Source organism: Diprion similis, chromosome 6, assembly GCF_021155765.1.
Source record: "Diprion similis isolate iyDipSimi1 chromosome 6, iyDipSimi1.1, whole genome shotgun sequence".
NCBI lineage: Eukaryota > Metazoa > Arthropoda > Insecta > Hymenoptera > Diprionidae > Diprion > Diprion similis.
The window spans coordinates 3,771,377-3,790,689 of record NC_060110.1 but is presented as its reverse complement, the minus strand read 5'-3'; the positions used below and the strand labels follow the sequence as shown (position 1 = coordinate 3,790,689).

Genomic DNA, 19,313 nt, shown 5'->3' with positions numbered 1-19,313 from the left:
TTTTTGTCAAACCTTTACTACTTAAAAAGTGAAATGAAATAAAAATTTCCAATACGCGTGAAACATCACCGCCTGAATTCGATCGACCGCGAGACCATCGAAATTGAAATTTGAGAGAGAATAATAGCGCTCAATGCCATACTAGAAAGGAATTCGCTTTCGTTTAAATTTGATTATCATTGTCAAGGTCGATTTGCGCCAGAGGTGGGGCTGGTGGTATTTGATTGTTCTCGTTCTGCTGATTTTGTTGCTGCTGTTGTGTTCTTTGCACCTCCAGAGCAAGTAGCTTTTGCCTCTTTTCTTCCATCAGCCGTTCACGATGCTTATGGATATAGTCATAAACGTTCGGTAATCCCATGATAACGCAAGCAGATAAAGCCGAACGGTAAATGTTCATGTCGGTTGCTTCGTACCTGTGAATATTTAGTATGCCTCGCCAAGATTAGAACACCTTTACGAGTATTGCATTCTCTTTATTACAAAACGCACCACTCGTTCGTCCGTTCATCGTAACACTCGACGTGGTAGATAGTGGTGACTCCATTGAAGCCTCCGATCGCAAAAATCATGTCGTCTATAACTTCAATGGCGAAATTGCTGCGTGGATTGTACATGTCGGGTATCTGAGTCCAGCTGTTCGTAGCTGGATTGTATTTTTCGCCGCTACACATTCGGGATATACCGTTGAAACCACCTGAAAATATCAAATTACGGTGGGTCTCGCAGAACTTGTTGCTCTCCAACTTCCCGTTCGTCACTCCCATTAATAATTTCCCTGGGCCCATTTTCATGTCAAACTGCAATAGCGAAGTGCAGGCATGAGGGCAAGAAGTTGTGGAGACTCCACCTCCGTATTCTGCCCGTTCTCTAACAGAGTCAAGAAATGATACTTACCAATGACATAAACACAGCTGTGATAGGCTATGCATGAAACGCCACTTCTGCGGGATCTCATGGCGGATATAAGAGTCCACTGATTAGTTTCCGGGTCATAGACCTCGGCCGAATTCATGCACTCTTGTCCATTGAAACCACCGGTGATGTAGATCTTGTCTAAGAAATAGAATAAAATAGGCAACTGCGAATGAAGATCCCGAAAAATGCATCAAGGATTGCAATAAGTTACCATTAAGCATCGTTGCACTCGCGTCTGATCGCTGGACGTTCATCGGAGCGATAAGGGACCACTGATTGCTGCGATAATTGTACCGTTCGGCTGTGTTCTGCCGGTGATGACCATCGTAACCTCCCATTGCGTAGACGAGATCGTTCAGCACTGCGACGCTAACGTAGCACCTGTATTTTCTCATATATAAATAAGCTCTAGTAAGGCTGCAACGTGGTGGGTCAGCCATGAAATATAGTCAACCTTCTAGCATTCATGGGAGCAACTTCTCGCCACACCTTGCTAACAGCGTTGAAACAACGACAGCTGTTGAAATAATCCATACCGTCGAAGCCCCCGATTACGTAGATATTGAAACCGACAACTGCAGTGCCATGGTAAGCTCTCGGACCCGTTGGATCTACTTCTTCGACCTGCGGATATTCAGTGACCCTGAGTGATTGTAGGGGATTGAAAGCGACCAGAGATGATTGGTATGTTTACGATCAATTTACTTTGACCCAACGATCGGCTCGGGTGTCGTACGTTTCGATGAAGTTTGTTGGGCTTCCACCGCTCCAACCACCAAGTGCAAATAATATCTCGTGCGGAACTCTTGGCCTGGCGATTTCTGGCGTTGGTACTTCCCCGTCCTTCTGCGTAATCATCTCCAAGTCGTAGAGAAACTTTAGCGTCTCGATGATGATGGGTCTGCAGGCCTCATTGCCGGTTACATACGGATGATCCTTGACGTTCTCGAGGAAAAACTGGGTGTCTAGCAGTCCGAGGCGGATGTTCTTCATCAGTTCGACAATGTGCCCTTTTCGGGGATCAGGGTCGTGGTTTATCCACCTGAGAACCAGCTCCCACACAGCTTCCTCGCTCTTGACGTTTAGCTCGTCAGCTCCGACCAGCTCGCGAAGTTCGGATATCGGTAAAAATAGCACTTCATCACTTTTCTGTGCAACCTGTCGTTGGCGAAGTAGGAGATTTAAAGAGACCAATGAAAAAACTAAACGTCAAGTCGATGACACACCTGTACGAAGTGCCGCATTACGTATCGGTGGGCATCGGTCTCCAATCCCTTGCAAAAATGCTCCCTGGCGAATCTCATCACGCCAATACAGTTCTCTGGTGCCAAATTCTGTCTGAGATAGTCACAGCAGAGATCGAGAACTCCAAGAATGCTCAAGTAATCCGCAGTGACCAAGAGTTGACACACGTTATCCCTGTTTACCTCTAACGAACGGAGGTAAGCATATTCCAGCAGTAAATTCATCATGTGACTGTTCACCCCTGGTAAAAGTACGTCAGTTTTTTCACGCGAGTGAAGAGTCGTCGTGAAGAGGGCTCTGCGTGGAAGAAGTGGGTGTAAACCATCAACTTAGACTTGATGTTGATACCAAATCAAAAAAGTTCTTCATTTCAATAAAGTAGATTTAAATCGGTTATACTTTTCGATGCAAGGTAATGTGATGTTGTTGTGAACATTTTCTGTTGTGCCTACAACGTAAGCTCGATATGGACATTTAAGATATTCTATGATATCCTTGACTTCACGGGAATTAGGCAAAGATAAATAAAATTAACTAAGACATGTAGCGTAACGAACCTAAAGTAGGTGCTGCAGGCGGACAGAATTGCTCTATGAATAGGAAAAATACCGCCATCTTCGAGCCGAAGTACTGCGTCGCAGAGTAAGTTGTTCTGACGAAGGTCGTAGAGTGATTGCATCGCTTGCGTACTCATACATCGACCCCCGTTTTCCGCGATCAAACGCTGTGCGTTTGTGTTACAGTTGTCTGGTGCTGAGTTGCTGGCATTTTGATCCACCTCCATATTAGAATCCACAAATCCAACGACCTTATCCTTTTCTCAGGTAGGTTGCGAAGGGTTCGAGGCAGCCACTGTTCCGACGATGACCGCCCAGTCTTGTATAATGTTCTAGAGAGCAGAAGCGAGGAGCTGAATTAAATGGGACTCGTGGTCTGTATGTGGTGCGGAAATTGCTTAACTTTGCAAATGACACTTTGAATAAAAGGAAGTCTTCTTTTTGTAGTGAAATATTTGGCGTGTTTTACCTTGTACAATTTCAAAGAAAACTGCCAAAGATCTTCCGAGTGTTGTGCGCTACAAGGTTAGCTGACCCAGTTGGGCAGCGCTATTCAGGTAATGGCTGGTGGATGCAACTTATAATTTTCCAGTGATCTTGTAGCACATGGGTTCCGTCAAAGCGTAGGCAAAATGCTGCTGATTTTGATCGCGCTGGACGAAATTGTTTGGCTGATGGACCTGCTCATACGGACTAAAATTTTAATCGCCAGGCTGCAGACGTACATGCGGGCAATTTATCAGTTGCAAACTGTATTGGAGCCAGTGGTGTGAAACAAAGTAGAAGAGTTGGGTGGACTGGCAGAGAGATACAAACTATTTTGTGTGATTTTAAGAGCGAATTACTATCGCCTCTGGCTGTGACATAGGTCTTACATGTCCGCCGTTCAGTCAAGGACTGTCATTTGACAAACGACGATTGCTATTTTGCCTCGAATACAGCAAACTGCGTTGGCTGTGCAGCACATAATACTGGACATCCTGAACAGCGAAAAATTCTGCATGCTTTAATTGATGTTGTAACTCCAATGGTGAGTAAAGACAAAATACTCAAATGAGTTTATATAACCACTGTAACGTGGCATTTTAGAATGGCCTGTCACAAGGGCACACAGCTGAAGGAAACTCCCATGAAACGCGCCCCTGGCATACAAAATAGGCAATAACTACTAGCAACTAATGCTTTTCTCTGTGAATTTTGTTATTTCGCGCTCCGGCGCAAGCAAACTAGATACCAGGGCGACGACCATCCCAACCACCGAGGGATCAACAACTACCGATGACTACCGTTCGCTGCTCCGGATGACTTCATCTACTGACTGATTCATGTGGCCAACCCTGGTGTGTTTCTGAGACACCTGGGCTGATGCAGGTTTCTACCACCATCGAGAGATTTTCGAGAATCGATGCCAAGTCTCATCGGTAAGGACCATAATCCTTGTGAGTCATTGTGGTTGGTGTAGGCCGTCGTACGACTGCATGATTCCGATGAGTAATGGTGAATGGTTTTTGTATCGGAAATAGAGTTCCTTGGAGCATATTCGAGCGCAGATTAAACCGCTAAATACTACCGTACTTTTTTATCGCTTATTATTGATTTTGTATCGCTTATTACCTCTTATATATTTCATGATTCTTGTAATTCTGTATTTTTCTATTAATTTAAGTTCTGCTTATCGTAATCAGATGTACTTAGTGTATTTCTTTATCTTGCGAACCCTTCTCTAAATCACTCACTCTCACGCTTTCATATTCTCTTGTTAATTATAAATCAGAATTTCTTTGTTAGTCTTATCTCGTATTTTTGACTGTTGTATATTATTAATTCAATTATCTATTTATAATACTCTCGTAACTCATCTCTCACGATTTACTGTAAATAATATTCCCCCGACGAAGCTACCGATCTCTTAAGATTGTTAATCAACGTTAATCTATCTTGTTAGTTATAGTCTATCCTAAATTCTGTCTCATTCTCTTGTCACTACCGTTCCGAGCTATTGACAATTCATGCATGCCTTAGGCGGTAAAGACTGGACCCGTGAGGGTGGGAGGCAATTTAAGGAAAGGTCCTTTAGCGGGTAGCCCATGACGACGTAAATGGCGACCACCTGGACCCCGTAAACGGGAGAAAGTCAGAGGCCCGAGTTCATCGGCCATGTTCTGGCCTTGTTTGTGCTACCTTTCCAGGTATGGTTCTTCCTTGAATAACTGATGTACGGCCTTTCTGGCACGTGCAACGCGTGAGATCATCATTGGCCTGGGATTGCTTCGTCTTATGGTTTGGGAAATTTCATGAATAAGTTTAACGATATACATTCTTCGGAAATTATTCTGACCCGTTCAATACCGCTGGCTAACTATTCGCGACCGGTGACTCTATTTCCTGGGCATACTAATTTTCTCGGTGCTGCGTACCGACCGGCCGCTATATCTGCGCGAGCTATTTACTCTTAGAGTGCGGGCCGCTTCTGAGGCCGAAAGAATTGAGAGGGGGGATCTTCTCGTGCCGCGCTTCCACACCCAGAGCTACAGGCGCTCATTTGCAGTCTCGCACCTACTTTTGGAATTCTCTTCCAGCACCGGTCAAGGAGGCTCCGTCTGTCAAAGCCTCTCTCGTATACTGTGCCACCTATCGTACTTATCACTCTGCACTTTTATTTCTATTTCTATTTTTATTTTTATTTACTTCTATTTTATGCTTTATTTTTATTTTATTTGTTATTGTTTATTACTTCTATCTTTATCGTTAAGTTAATTCCTGTTTTATTTCAATCCTATTCCATTTCATCCGTATTTATTTATTTAATTACTTATTTATTTATCAACTACTGTCACATCCAATTATTCACTAGCGCTCTATATATTTTTGTTTTTATTTTTACCTTTGATTTTACTGTTACCCTTGCTTTGTACCCTACTCAAATTGCCCAACATTGCAATTGGGCATAATAAACGAATATCTATCTATCTATCCATCTCTCTCTCTCAAATTGCGAGTGAGTGGTTCACCGAATCGCTTTACGTGTGTGCTGTTAACAAGTGTTTAGTCAGTCTCTCTCCAAGTTATACACTCTATTTCAATATGGTAACTGACGTGGACGTTCAACGCCAAGTATGTTACTACTCCACCCATCCAACCCAATTCGATGAATATACGTGGGAAAATACGTAGGAAATACGTGGAATATTCTGATTTAATTTGCAAACACGCGGTCCGCGTTCGCGATGAGGTCCGGTTCTGTCGGTTTGACGTGGATGACCTCACGTAATACGTGGGTAAAAAATATTATGACTTTCCTCCTCATGTTCACCTTTGTATGCCTTGGCTATGAGCTGGTAGAAAACATATTCCTGAATCAGAAATAAGTAACTATTAATCTATGCATCTATCTGTTAAACATTAAATAATAATAGAATTTAATTCTTAACGCGGTCGAAGGAAGGTGATTTGGACACATAAAAAAGAAACTTGTGAAATTTGAATTATTTAACGAACTGAGAATTATTTATCTGGTTCAATGACTAAACCAAGGGGATATTTACTTGTTGAAATCGAAAACTTCTTTGAAAAGCAGTTACTTTAAGATCGCTTGAAATCACTTAAAATCACTTGAAATCAGTTGAGATGATTGCGATCGTTTGAAATCGTCAAACGGCTGGATATTAATTCTTGAAATTCAAAAGGTGATTCATTGAATTTTCCACCCCGATATTACTATACCTACCTCAGATCTTGAGTCACACAAACCGAAGCCATTGTCTGGAATTTGTACCAATTGTTACCACAGCAGAAAAAGTTTCCAAGTAACTCATGGCAGGCTCATCACCAAGCGCAGTAGAAGGTCCTATTCGCGTTCCTTTATAGAGCCTATGTCTCAAATTTCGACCTCTCATGTACCTTTTTGAAGGTTCTCAAAAAGCTCCTCCTGAAACTCTGCGCAAAATGTTCTTCATTAAACAAATATTGACGAATGATCGTTGAAAAAAATCGTTGAATTTTCAGAATAGAAAAAAAAATTAATCGAAAATTGAAATTTAGCTAGCTTGGAAAAAATAAAAACTTTCCACCCAGTTTCCAGACTTCGATTTGCAATAAGTTTGAAACTGTAAAAAAAAAAAATTATATTTTCACTCGTTTTTTTTTTTTTTTTTTTTTTTTTTTTTTGACTTGACTTGACTTGACCAGTTGTTACATGAATTATTTGACAAATTTTCATTGTTGCATAGCATTTTTTACATTTTCACGATTTCAAATCGATAGTTCTTGAAAATGGAAAAAATTCCCTCATTATTTATAATTATATTTTTTCATCGTCGATCATTTGATATATATATATATATATATGTGCCGAAAAACAATGCATACTTTTGAATGTTTTTTTACGTGATGTGGTAGTATGTTTCTAATTTCACTCCATGAGCTTACTTGCTCTTTTTTAATTGACATATTATTATAAAAAACCGTTAAATATGTGTAATAATGTCCGTATTCTTCGATTCTGGGACTTGACTAATTGCCATTTTCAAAACTTCTTGGGGTTGAATAGAAGCATTTCGTCATTAATAATTTTATTCATCAATAGAAACATTTCAGCTTTGTTTCTGTTCGAATACATCAAACGCATCAGGAAATCATCCCCGTGGTTTTAAAAAATTACAAAATACGTGACTCTTAGCTTTCGACGCACTACAACTTATATTAACTAAACTAAAATCGAAGGGATTGGCTAACCGAGGACTATTTGGAATAAGTGACTCAGCCTATTTAAATAATGTGTAAAGAAGAATTCCGGTCTCATATCAAAAAAATGTGGTGTGTGAATAATTATTATTACCTATAAATCGAACGCCTTTTGGGTATAAAATCACCCCTTCTATTTACATGACTGCCAGTTTTCGGAATATCAGAATTTTATAGTTTTTTCCCGGATAAGTGGTGGTTTTATCCAACCACTTCAAGACTAGATTTCTTTCTGTATTTCAAAAACAAGGCAAAACTTTATTATTTTAAACCTTAAAACATATATTATTATTGTTCAAAAAGATTACCTATGCAATTTGTAATTACGATGAAATGAAATGTAAATCTTACAATTAGTTGTAATTCGTAATAAGAAGTAAATAAAATCAAAATAAATAAAAGAAACAAAATAAAATAACATGAATATCAATTTTTTTTTATATAATGCTTAGAGATGAAATGAGATAAAAATTATAATTGTAATCAGCAATTAATTTCAGTTTCAATCACAATTTTCCAAGTACAAGTAGGTACTGAGGAAACAAGTTTTTCCCACATTGTTATTTCCATAAAAAAAATTCAATTACAGAGCGGACTATCCCAGGCAAATTAGGCAATTGTTTTCGACTCATTTGAAGTTGATCTGATCGAAAGCATAACATAACAAATCTATTGATCAAGGAGATCATGTCGCGGCAATATTTTCGTCTGTAGTATTCAAATCTTACTCATTCGAAAGTGTGCATGGGCCAAAAAAAAAAAGCACTAATGTGCCAACGTTGTTTCACCCCACATTCGGAAATGGGGCACTTTTGTACGCACGACGCTCTACAGGCTTCGAAAGTTGATCTTGACAAGCAGCAGGTGCTATAAAATTTTTTTTTTAAATTACTACACTAAAATTCAATTAAATATAACATTTTCTTGTATAAGCAACTTTTTTGCCAGACTTAACCAATCCTAGTTGTACGAATTACATAAAAAGAACATTCCCACAGAATTGTTTTGAAAATCAAAAGAAAATTCAGACAATACTTTCAAGTAGTCAACTAAAAAGTGGTGATTTATTTGCGACACTCCAGAGGATCTAAAAAGTGTAGTAAAAATTAGTAATTAACTGGTAATCTTTTGATTCTCGTACTAATAAATTGAATTACAATACAGCAAAGTGATCTACCTGGAATTTAATTGTATCTTAAAAGTCTTCTGGATTACGTAACAACGCAAATCAGCTCTCGAAAAGCATAATTGCAGATAGAATAAGTGTGAAAAAATTAGTCATTTAAATAATATCAAAACATTTATTGTATAATAAATGTACGTGTATACTTATTTACATGCAGCGATGATCTATATACAATAATCATTATAGGTACATAGACATACCGACAGGAAACGGTGAAATTTATTGCTAGTAGATCAAGTCCGACTGGGCATGCGCGAACATTGCCATCTTTACATCCAGGCTAGCCACCCCAAGTTTCACCTGTCATCAGCGGCTTATGGAAGGTCTATAGGCCACATCATTTTCTCAGGGTGATGGTAGGCAAGCAGCTCCCAAATGGTTGATGTAATGATATTAGGGGAGGCTTGGCAAACTTTCATTTATATTAACTGACCGATGATAGTTGATGACTGCTACGAGTCAGTATAATGACATCCTTTTGAATGTGCCACCTGATGTGGGACGGTTTGCACTTCATACTCTGTAATTGCCGCGATACGATCTTACCAGCCAATAGAATTTCATTATTTTGCGCGTGTGCAGTTGATCACTAAGCCTGATAAGTTTCACTGTTTCCTCTAATTGTTACGATATTTCATTTGTAATAGCTTGTACAATTGTACTTTTTTTTTATTTCAAGCATTCTATAATAAATCAGCAATATTGCTCAGGCGCTAGTTCAATTATGATTGTAAAGAATCACAAAAATTTGATCACATTTCATAACACATATTCTATTTACAATTATCGATACTTTTATTTACTAGTATAATTGTCTTATATTACATTTAGACACTTCTTTTCTGAAGGTCTTTAAGGACCAACAACGAACCTCCAAACTGCGAGGAAGAGTTTCTAGTCACGTCAACAGTTACACTGCCACATATGGAATCTGATAATTGACAAACGTAACACTGCAGATGATGCCAGCTGTTGTAACGAAAAATTCTTTTAAGTGCAACTAGTATCGACGATTGTGATTTTCCAGCTCTGCCCGTGAAAACTGTTGTTTGCGCTTTCTAAGAGTTTATACTTGATAAACGTGCACACTGTCAATATAAGATCGTGCAGCACCAGGATCAAGAATTCCCCTTAAGTTCGCCAAAGGACGCGTCAAACTGATCGACAACACGCACGATCTCGGAGACACTTTTGGCAATCGACGCTACATGAGGTTCATCCTTCTTTTCAGACATCGATTCACGCTGTTCACCTTCATCTTCGATTTCAGACACAAGATGGGAATCCTTGTCTTTGAACATTTGTACATCTGGTCCCGAGTTGAGTACCTTTTTGGACTCCGTATGATCGTGTGTGACTGACGAAGCCAACGAAACTGCTAATGTTTGGTTCAGTCCAAAGGTAGACATCGTCGAGTAGGACCTGGCTTGATGTGCGTCCGTCAAAACGCTCGTCATGGCCGTATGCCATTGCCTGAGCAAACCAGCATCCTGCTTTTGGACTCGATGAGGTTCTTTGTAGAGGACTGCAGGCTGCGTTTGAACCTCGGGTGCCTTGGTGGGTCCGTTGTCCAGAAGTCTGAAGGACCATGTGACGACTGTGAAGGTGGCCGCGTTGGTTGGAAAAGCCCTTATTATGGTGGAGTTTAAGCCTTTGAACAAACAAGCGTAACCTTCAGCGCTGATGGATTGCCGGAGACAATCTAACGCTCCGGAGTATCTGCCGGTTAGTTCAGCTTGCAATCGAGACTTGATTACGTCGACGGGATAAGTGACTATCCAAGAAGCTGTACCGGCCAGTCCACCGGCCATCAGCATCTTGAAGGTTGATATTGGGGCAGGTGAACTCGATCTGGTCAGCGCTTCGTAGGTCAAGAAGTATATGCCGTAGCCAGGAGCTTCTCTGAGGAATGTCACACCCAAGCCCTTGAATATTCCACGGAAACCTTCATTGCTGTATATGTGTTTCAAGCAGTGAACAGGCCCGGAAAATCGAGGTCCGTCGATGGTTTGGAGCTGCAAACGAGTCTTGGCCAATTCCATCGAACTGCATACTGGACTTTGAGCGATCCCAGCCATTGCACCTGCTATAAAGTGGGAGTGTAGGGCCTCTGGCTGAGACAACTGTCGCTGGGTGTTTCCATAAACCCCGAAAACTATCGCATTCACGAATGCTACGCCGACCATCGGTGATGACATTCCACGGTAAAGACCCGCCACCTATAGACCAAAACCGGAGACCTTTTTCATTTCAAGTTGAAGTAGAAAAATTTTGTCGATAACAAATAAACGACGAGTAACATGGCCTGGAACTAACTCTAATGTAATATTTGATGCTTTTGACCCGTTGACGAACCCTTTTTGAAAATCTAAACTGTAAGAAAATTTATGTAACAATAAAGATTGTTTTGTGGTAGTACACAACGGGCGATTTTGATTAATTTCAAGACCGCTATTTTTTACAGTGTAACAAAAAATTCATCAATCAACAATTCGTTAGATATTCATCTAAATATATTGATTGTCTTGAAATCCAATTTTCTGCAGATGATTGCTGTCTTAGTTTAAATAGTAGAAGCCACTTGGATCAAGGTAAACAGTGAATATTTCTCGGGTCAAAGAGATTCCATAACTAGTAATTGTAAACAAAACAGAACAGAAATTATAAACTCCAATAATAATTCATTGAATCCAATGATGCATTCCATAGAAAGAGCAAATTGGTATCTTCCAAAACTTCGAAAGATTTCACCAGGTTGATAATCGATTTGTCATTATTGTCAAGATGAATGCTTCAACAATGATTTGAGTGAACAAGAAATGCGTGAAAAAAGATTGTCATCATCATGATGTGGTTACCGAGTCTCGAGCCACGATAGTACGAAAGCAATTCCATGTTCCAGTATATTTCGGATTTCGGAAGTCTTGCGTCTGAATGTGTACCTTAATGGTATCCAGAGGATGTCCCACCATAACACCGGCGCACCCTGAAAGAACAAAAAATTTGTTCAATTATTCTTATACAAATGTACACCGTTTTAGATTTGGAAAAAAAAAAATTTCTCAAAAAAGTAAACCATTCCGCTATTCTGAATTAAATTTTCAGCATATATAACGTTCAGAGTTCTGCGCATTAATCGAAAACCGTGGTTATGGAATAACATCGACGCATACCTCATTATCCACGATCATTTTTATCTGGTCTTTACGATAGCAGAAAACAGAGTAATCATGCCTTTGAGATAACCTTTACACGCTTTTACGGCATGAATGAACACGAAGAAGTATCTACTACGAGTGTGCCGTGACGGCAGCATTTCGAAACGATTTAGAAAAAAGAAAAGAAAAACAGAGAGACAAAGGAGCTGAATTGAATCTCATTAAGGAAATCATTCGTAAAATGGTATTATTCCGTTTGCAATGGATATTTCATATTACCTACCCCTTCCGGTTCATCGAAAACTGTATATTACTTGAAAGCTGAAGCATGTAATACGATTTAACCTACAAATATGCTCCGCTTATACCGTCACGACGATTTAGCCTCATTGTAAAGTGTAATTTTGTAACTCGAAACTTTTAATAAGGTGGTTTCGAGCGTAATGGCAAAGTTCAGGTTTCGATTGACGGAGCCACGATTGAGGGTTCGAAAAAAATATAACTAACTTCGTAAGTGATCACTCAGTGATTGATTCTGGTGTCAAATTGCGTGCACACAAAAACCTAACTGTAAAACTATAAAGCGATAAGCGTACAACCACAATCTGTTGTTGTTGAATCTCATATGTTCCGAATAAACGGTATTTAGCAATTCGTTAAGACGATTTTATTTCGCGTTAATCGGAGGTACACAATGAAATTCAGTAATCAGCCATAGTCTCCGCCTACAGTGATTGAACCAGGGTCCCACGGCTGTTGGAATGCAGTCGATCTTATGAGAATATTAAGTCTTATCTGCAGTTGTAGAAGGATTTCGCAAAGTTCTTGCCATTATTTGGCGATGATTGTTTTATAAAAAATAATAACTTTAATAGTTTTAACATCGCATAGAATTGAAAAACGGATATGGAAAATGAAGACTGAGCAAATACACGATGTCGATTCTGTTTCAAAAACTGAACATATAAATCCCTTTTGGACTTTTTGTTTAATATACTCTGCAAGTCATAATTCCCCCATTCTGATAGCTTATTGTGCTTGTGCTTGAGCTAAGCTACTGTAGTCTGTACGTAAATAAACGAGTAGCTACCAAAGTCAAAATAAATAATATAGCACGTGCTACGTTCAGTTATAGCAGTTCTTATCTTATACACACGCTTTTTGGCCTTCGACATTGCGGATTCTATCGACATGAGGCCGGAGTTGTCGCGCGAAAAAATACGCAATTACGGCCAATAATTATTCCGACGACGATAGGCTGATATTGCGTGGGACATATTAGATAAGGCTACAGTTTTGGTGCATGGACGATATAAGGCCGTATGACGATCTCGTTAAGTTCTGAAAATTCAAACAGATTGATCGCTGCAGTTGCAAATTAATTTACACAAGGTAAATTTTGAGGGTATTGGCGACGTTATTGAAATGCCTCGTTCAAAGTCAATTACCGAAACGTGTCCATCGACTATTGCAGTAGTTTATTTCGTGACTATTAAACGAGCTGAAGTGAAATATATAATCGAATGCGAAAAAATAAGAAATTTTGCGAAATGTTTGGAAAAACTGTGCGTATAAATGAAATTCGATTTTAATGTTTCGAAAGTACATCTTTTCGAGGTTTTTTGCAGAGAAAATTAGTAAAATGATTTCATTTTTGTACCCTTTAAAACTGACCGGTTAAAGGATACCATAAAGAAAAAGCTCAGCGGTCTGTTGGTTGACACCTTTTTGAGCATAGGTTTAACCTGAAAGCAACAAATGAAAACGATTCTTAAAATATGAGTTCCAGGCTTTTAGAAGTAAGTTTGTTTGATTAAAGTAAAAAATTCATTGACAAAACAAGTAAAAATATAAGTTTCGTTTTGAGTTGCGTCATTTTTTTTCAATCTTCCGAAATGCTAAATTCTGGGTTTTACAACAGAGCCTGGGCCCTTCATTTTAACCATCTTTTTTGTGATTTCAGTTCAACTAATCCGGTTTGAAGGCTCCTGCCTCAGACGTAGCGGGCACTTTCAAAAATATTATGATTGGCCAGAAATCTATGCTTTTTTATAAATTTTAATACTAGAAAATCATAAATTGAATGCCTGTCGAATTATTATATTCGTAAGTTACGAAGGTCTTTTCAAAATCGTCATCATCAAGCCATCTTTAGGTCTAATGTCAATCAATGATTTTGGGCTGCTTGAAAAGCTCACATTTATAATTCCTAGTACTTGCAATTTTTTGTTTTTAATGATATATTCGAATCTCACGAATATATCATATTTTGGCATCTATTGTGCCCTCCTTCTCCCCTTCTACCTTCTTAATTTCTTTATGAAAAATCTTCATTTGTCTCGATAACTCACCTCCCAGGCAGCCCGCTGCAAAATCGAAAGCCATTCCTGTTGGAAAATTTTTCCACCTTTTGTATTTCCTTGTTTAAACCAATAGTTCGTTTTCTCAGCAGTCATTTGAAATGTGAATTCCTCGCCGGGGTCTTCAGGTATTTACAAGTCGCGTGCTGGCTAGCGTCGTGGGCTTTAACGGTTATGATCGAAAGCTCGGAATCCATGAAACATCGAGGATGGCTTTTCTGCTTTAAAAAGTGAAAATTCATTCATATTATTACGCTGGTCACTGTAGGTATACCATAAAAAATTGTTGTCGAATATCAAATTCGTCACAACGTTATCCCGATTCAGTTTCCTAATTTCATTATCACGCAAAATTATGGTCGCATATTCAACGTGATTTGATATTACGATACGTTCTGATATTGCGGAGCATATAAAAAACTTTTTTTTCATACATACATATTTAAGTATAGTTGTTAATTATTTCTAGAAACAGATCATCCTCATAATATTATGTTATGTGTAATCATTAAACCATTCTGATAACGGTGCTCAACATTTGCTGGATAATTCATATCCACATAATAATAATGTTGCGAATTGCTCAATCTTTTCACCATTAGGGGAAGTTCCAATTCAGTTGCATGCTGTACATGACCGCTAAAGATAACACACAGCTTTGTCCATAAATGACTATACAACGAGATAAGTTCATTAGAAAAATCAATTTTCGTTCATGGAATAAATCTTATGAACTTGCAATACCGTCAGTGTGCAATACCTTTAGACTGCCGGGATTTCATGAGCTTTAATCCCCTTAGAAAGTCTCCAAATAGTGTGCCTATATCTTAAATATAACCTATACATAGTTTCAATTACGCTGATAATGGATCTGGAATCAGATTTTCAAAATTCACGAGGGCAGATCCAACATGGCAGATAAGAATCGAAAAAGTTACTCCACGCAACCATATTGGATCAACCATAACAAATTAAAAAATTTTGAGTTCAGATTCGTGATCAGTGATCTCGAAAACCCTCAAATACCGAGTTTTATCCAAGTCGAGTAACTTTTCGGATTTTGGTCCACCGTCTTGAATTTCGAAATTTTGAATTCAGATTCGCAATCAGCGACCTCAAAAAGCCTCGAGTACAGAGTTTTGATAGATTGCTCCACAGCGTCTACATTTCGATTTCCCGGCGGCCTAAGGATTTAAAAAATAATATGGGGGCGTGGCTAAGTAATATGGCGCTGAGACGTGAATCCTAAAATAAAAAATGGCCCGTAGTTGGAATAATGTATTTTTTTGTCACCAGATGCCACAGCACCATATTTTTATCCCTTATTACGAGTTACTGTTTCCCCTTGCAATTTTTATCTCGGAGAAAGTAAACAAATGAGTTTACATTGAATTCGTTTGCAATCCAGTGATATTTCTGTGAAATTTGTTGTGAATTATACAGAGTAAAGACCCAAGGACTTCATGGTGCGTTGTCTGGTAATATTTAATGCGCACGCGCCACAATCCGAGAGCAGCTATTTCCGAGGGTGACCAACCGCCATGAACTTAGACGACATTTCAGCGTGATGTATCTAACCTCAAAAATTTTGACAGTTATCAATTAATTGAGCACCACTGATACCGAGTGCTGTCAAAATTTTTGAGGTTACATACATCGCAGTGGTTGATCACCCTGGCAAACAACCGCTTTCGAATTTTTATTAGCAGACGACGGATCATGCAGTCGTTAGGAATTCACTCTGTAGGTATATAAAAATTTCCGCATGACCACATCCCTTCTTAATCCGTATTGTTGTTGTTATTATTATTACGTTTACTATTATGATTGTTTTCTCTGTTGTCCGCGTATTCTGTATCTGTAACTCGTGACACTTGACTCTCGGACTTCGTTCTTAATTTAAATATGTACATACGTACATACGTACATACATACATACATGTAATACGCCTATACAATATACATTTTGCATCATTATTCTCTTTTCTCACCCTCTGTACAATGTGCGATTCTGCAGAGGGGACCATGACCTAGAATTTGATAAACTTCTAATCTTTCGATCTAATGTATAGTTATCTATTTACCTACGTTGCTTTGATTATTTGTTTGGTTGAATGTTTGACATTAGACTTCTTTATCCACGCTATGTAATCGGTAAGGTAACCTGAGTCCATTCCAAGTGGCACAGAAAAGCATATGAAGACAAAAACCATGATTTAACCATCAGTTAAATTTTTGTGTTCAAGTGTTTTCAGTTATTCTGGCCTAAGTATGAATTTTCAGATTTCTGCAAAGCTTTGCTGGCGATTCACATTCACCAACATATTCATTTCTATGTTAATTATTACAAGTTTCAACGCGTCAATGTTACGTGCCACAGTTATTTTAACACGATACAAACAACGTAATCTTAACGTCACAATAGAACGTTATTCACGAGACATTAACCATTCTCGGCATATCTAAATGACTCGATGAATTATACTGTTGATTGATACATCAAGAATTGTGGATGTGTGAGCTTCAAAAGATTCACAAACGAGATAGATATATTTTATTTACAATTTTTCGAATTTTTGACCCATAGTTAATATCTATTATACAAAATGAAGTCTCAAAATTATTCTTCCGCATAATGAAGCTTTAAATTACATAAGTTGAAACAATGTATTACAAACTACTTTGAGGTTTCCAAAATCAGATAAATTAATAGAATTTCTTTTTCATTTACTCCAGGATTATTTACGGGGGTGGCCATCATACTCAGAGCTAGTATAAAAAAAGATAGAAGATTACAGTTTTATTTGTTTAATAGCATAATAAATAACGCGTCGGAGATCAGAGTTTCCTCATTCGTAAGCATTTTTATGCAAATAAAAATATATAGCCGATCTAATATTTCTTGTACAATAACTACCAATTGGTAAAAAATTTAATTGCGCAAAACAGAAGTTCGTCTGCAGATCGAATGGAATTTTATTTGAATCTAATCGAATAAAAATATTTTCATTCACGAAAAATAAATGATTTATAGCCAAATTCAGATTCGAATAAAGTTTTTTTTGTTCGAAAGGAACTTCCTTTTCCATAAGATGCTACGATTGTTTTAATTGACTTTCAGTCGTTCCGCGAAGATCGGTAGTTTTAAAATTATAATTGGCATATTTTTGCAGGAAAAATATTTCTCAGCTTGAAGGCAAGTTCGAGACTTGACGCATTTAAACTTCAGGACAACGTCGACCGTCAACGAACACACAGACTTATCGTTCAATCCTATAAAAATGGCGAAGAATTTTTCGACCGATCTTCACAACACTAATTGGTACGAAGCACGACGGGATCTCGATGTCAAAAAAGTAAAATCCGTTGTTGGAGACTCGTCAGTCGAGGATGATTAGACTTACCACTCGATACAGCATCACGACATTTTCGTTAACGCGAAAAGACTGCTGGTGGTGATGATGAAATGATCTAGAGTCAAAAAATTTTCAAATCCTGAGTCGATTTGACACGGGGACACTTTGCCTTCACGTTCGCGCAAGTACTGCACTGGCCCGTGGCTACTTGTGATGTAAATTACAGCTTTCAAGATGGGTGCAGAGGTCAGGAAGCTTTATCTCTGCGAACGACGATACCGCTGTAAGTCGTTAACGTTAAATTTGCGAACAGTGTTTCAGGAGGCATGTTATCAAATCCGAGATATCGCGACTCCGCAAAGTGTGGAAATGGAAAGTCAGTGCGTCATGTGCGTCATGTGTATAGTTTTAATGTAAAAGGGTTAATCGGTCTCTTCAAGAATTGATGAGCGAGATTGTTTCTGTTTACGTTTTGATTACATATTGTGTGAATACGCAAATCCCGTCATTCCCAAACAGCTTTCACTATATATAGATCCATAAAGCTTTGCACAGCCTGTGCTTGTACGTACATATCATCGCGAGAATTTCTTTTTTTTTTCTTCTTTTCTTAAATTGATAAAAAAGCAATTTTATACGCATGCAGGAGACGTGATTTTGAGGAATAAAGTATCACCCCTCGTATTTGACATACACCGTCGGTGTATACCTATTTGTATTGGTTGTCCGCCGTACTTACTTGACGATTATAAAAACTTACACGCATTATAACCGTTCATCAGCAACCTATCGTTACCCTAATTTAATGCGCCATATGATAGTAGATAATTATTTTTGACGGTTAATTTATTCAAAGCCGTAACGTATATTTCGAAATATCATTCCTGATATTCACCAAGTGTATGATCAAATTTCTTTTTGCCTTTTATCCAGCAAGCAATATATCTAATATATCTAGACAAGAGATAATTATAACACCTAAGCAATATATCTAATGTATCTAGACAAGAGATAATTATAACACCTAAGATGTTATAGTTCATGTTGACGAAAAAACTAATTTCAAATAATATTTATTCCTGCATAATTAAATAACAAGAATTACACTATCCACTCTAATATCTACGCTAAATGGAGAACGATAGCTTCCCCGCTGAACCACAGATTTTTTTTTTTTTCTAAGGTAACCAACCAAATCGTTTGCTTTTGCACATTGAAGACGCGAAGTTAAGGAAATGCCGGATTACAGCTGCGAGGAAAAAGTTTGAAATTTTTTTTTCATCGAAGTGTATAATTGTGTTAAAAATATTTTTGCATCACAATCAGTCTCATAAACATTCATGAGAATATATAAACGAGTTTACGTCGAGCAAACGGATGAGAAAAACAAAAAGGATAACAAAAAAAAAGTGCAGAAAGAAACACGCTATGGCAAAGGCTGCCTAGCGAAGTTATCAGTATTTGCGGAAATCTTTACGTGAATTTTTATCGAATAAGAGATACATTAAGAACGTACGTATTTCAGCGTTGCACAAGTAGATATAATTTTTTCATCGGTTCTATTATATCTAATTATCTACAACAGATATATTAGAAATATATCTTCGATGATATCTAATAAATACTCATCTCGTGATCCTTTTAGTTTAAATTCTTTGATATTTACACATGATTTTTTACACACTATTTATCGTTCACAGTCTTATGTCACTGACGATGTAAAACTCAGTTTATTGTCAAAATTTTAACATTAATATTCATTAAAAATTGAAGATGTGTTGAATCCAATTTCT

General features: G+C 38.0%; 2 protein-coding genes across 3 annotated transcripts; both read right to left on the bottom strand.

Annotated features, from left to right (window-relative positions):
* Nucleotides 1-163: 163 nt before the first annotated feature.
* On the bottom strand, nucleotides 164-2,944 carry LOC124406471 (kelch-like protein 10). Its single transcript, XM_046881898.1, has 8 exons — nucleotides 2,718-2,944; nucleotides 2,142-2,457; nucleotides 1,621-2,073; nucleotides 1,370-1,539; nucleotides 1,127-1,296; nucleotides 895-1,053; nucleotides 490-694; nucleotides 164-413 (listed from the first exon to the last, which is right to left on the bottom strand). The coding sequence occupies exons 1-8, from the start codon at nucleotides 2,942-2,944 to the stop codon at nucleotides 164-166; spliced, it is 1,950 nt and encodes a 649-aa protein (XP_046737854.1).
* Nucleotides 2,945-8,769: 5,825 nt separating this feature from the next.
* Nucleotides 8,770-17,712, bottom strand: LOC124407065 (mitochondrial basic amino acids transporter). Of its 2 annotated transcripts, none has more exons than XM_046882876.1 (4): nucleotides 17,569-17,712; nucleotides 14,156-14,385; nucleotides 11,505-11,632; nucleotides 8,770-10,865 (listed from the first exon to the last, which is right to left on the bottom strand). In XM_046882876.1, exons 2-4 carry the CDS (start codon nucleotides 14,187-14,189, stop codon nucleotides 9,765-9,767), a joined length of 1,263 nt encoding a protein of 420 aa, XP_046738832.1. In that variant the 5' UTR covers nucleotides 14,190-14,385; nucleotides 17,569-17,712; the 3' UTR covers nucleotides 8,770-9,764. The 2 variants fall into 2 exon arrangements, with proteins under 2 accessions (XP_046738832.1, XP_046738833.1); XM_046882877.1 differs by having other exon boundaries at nucleotides 14,156-14,382.
* Nucleotides 17,713-19,313: the final 1,601 nt, after the last annotated feature.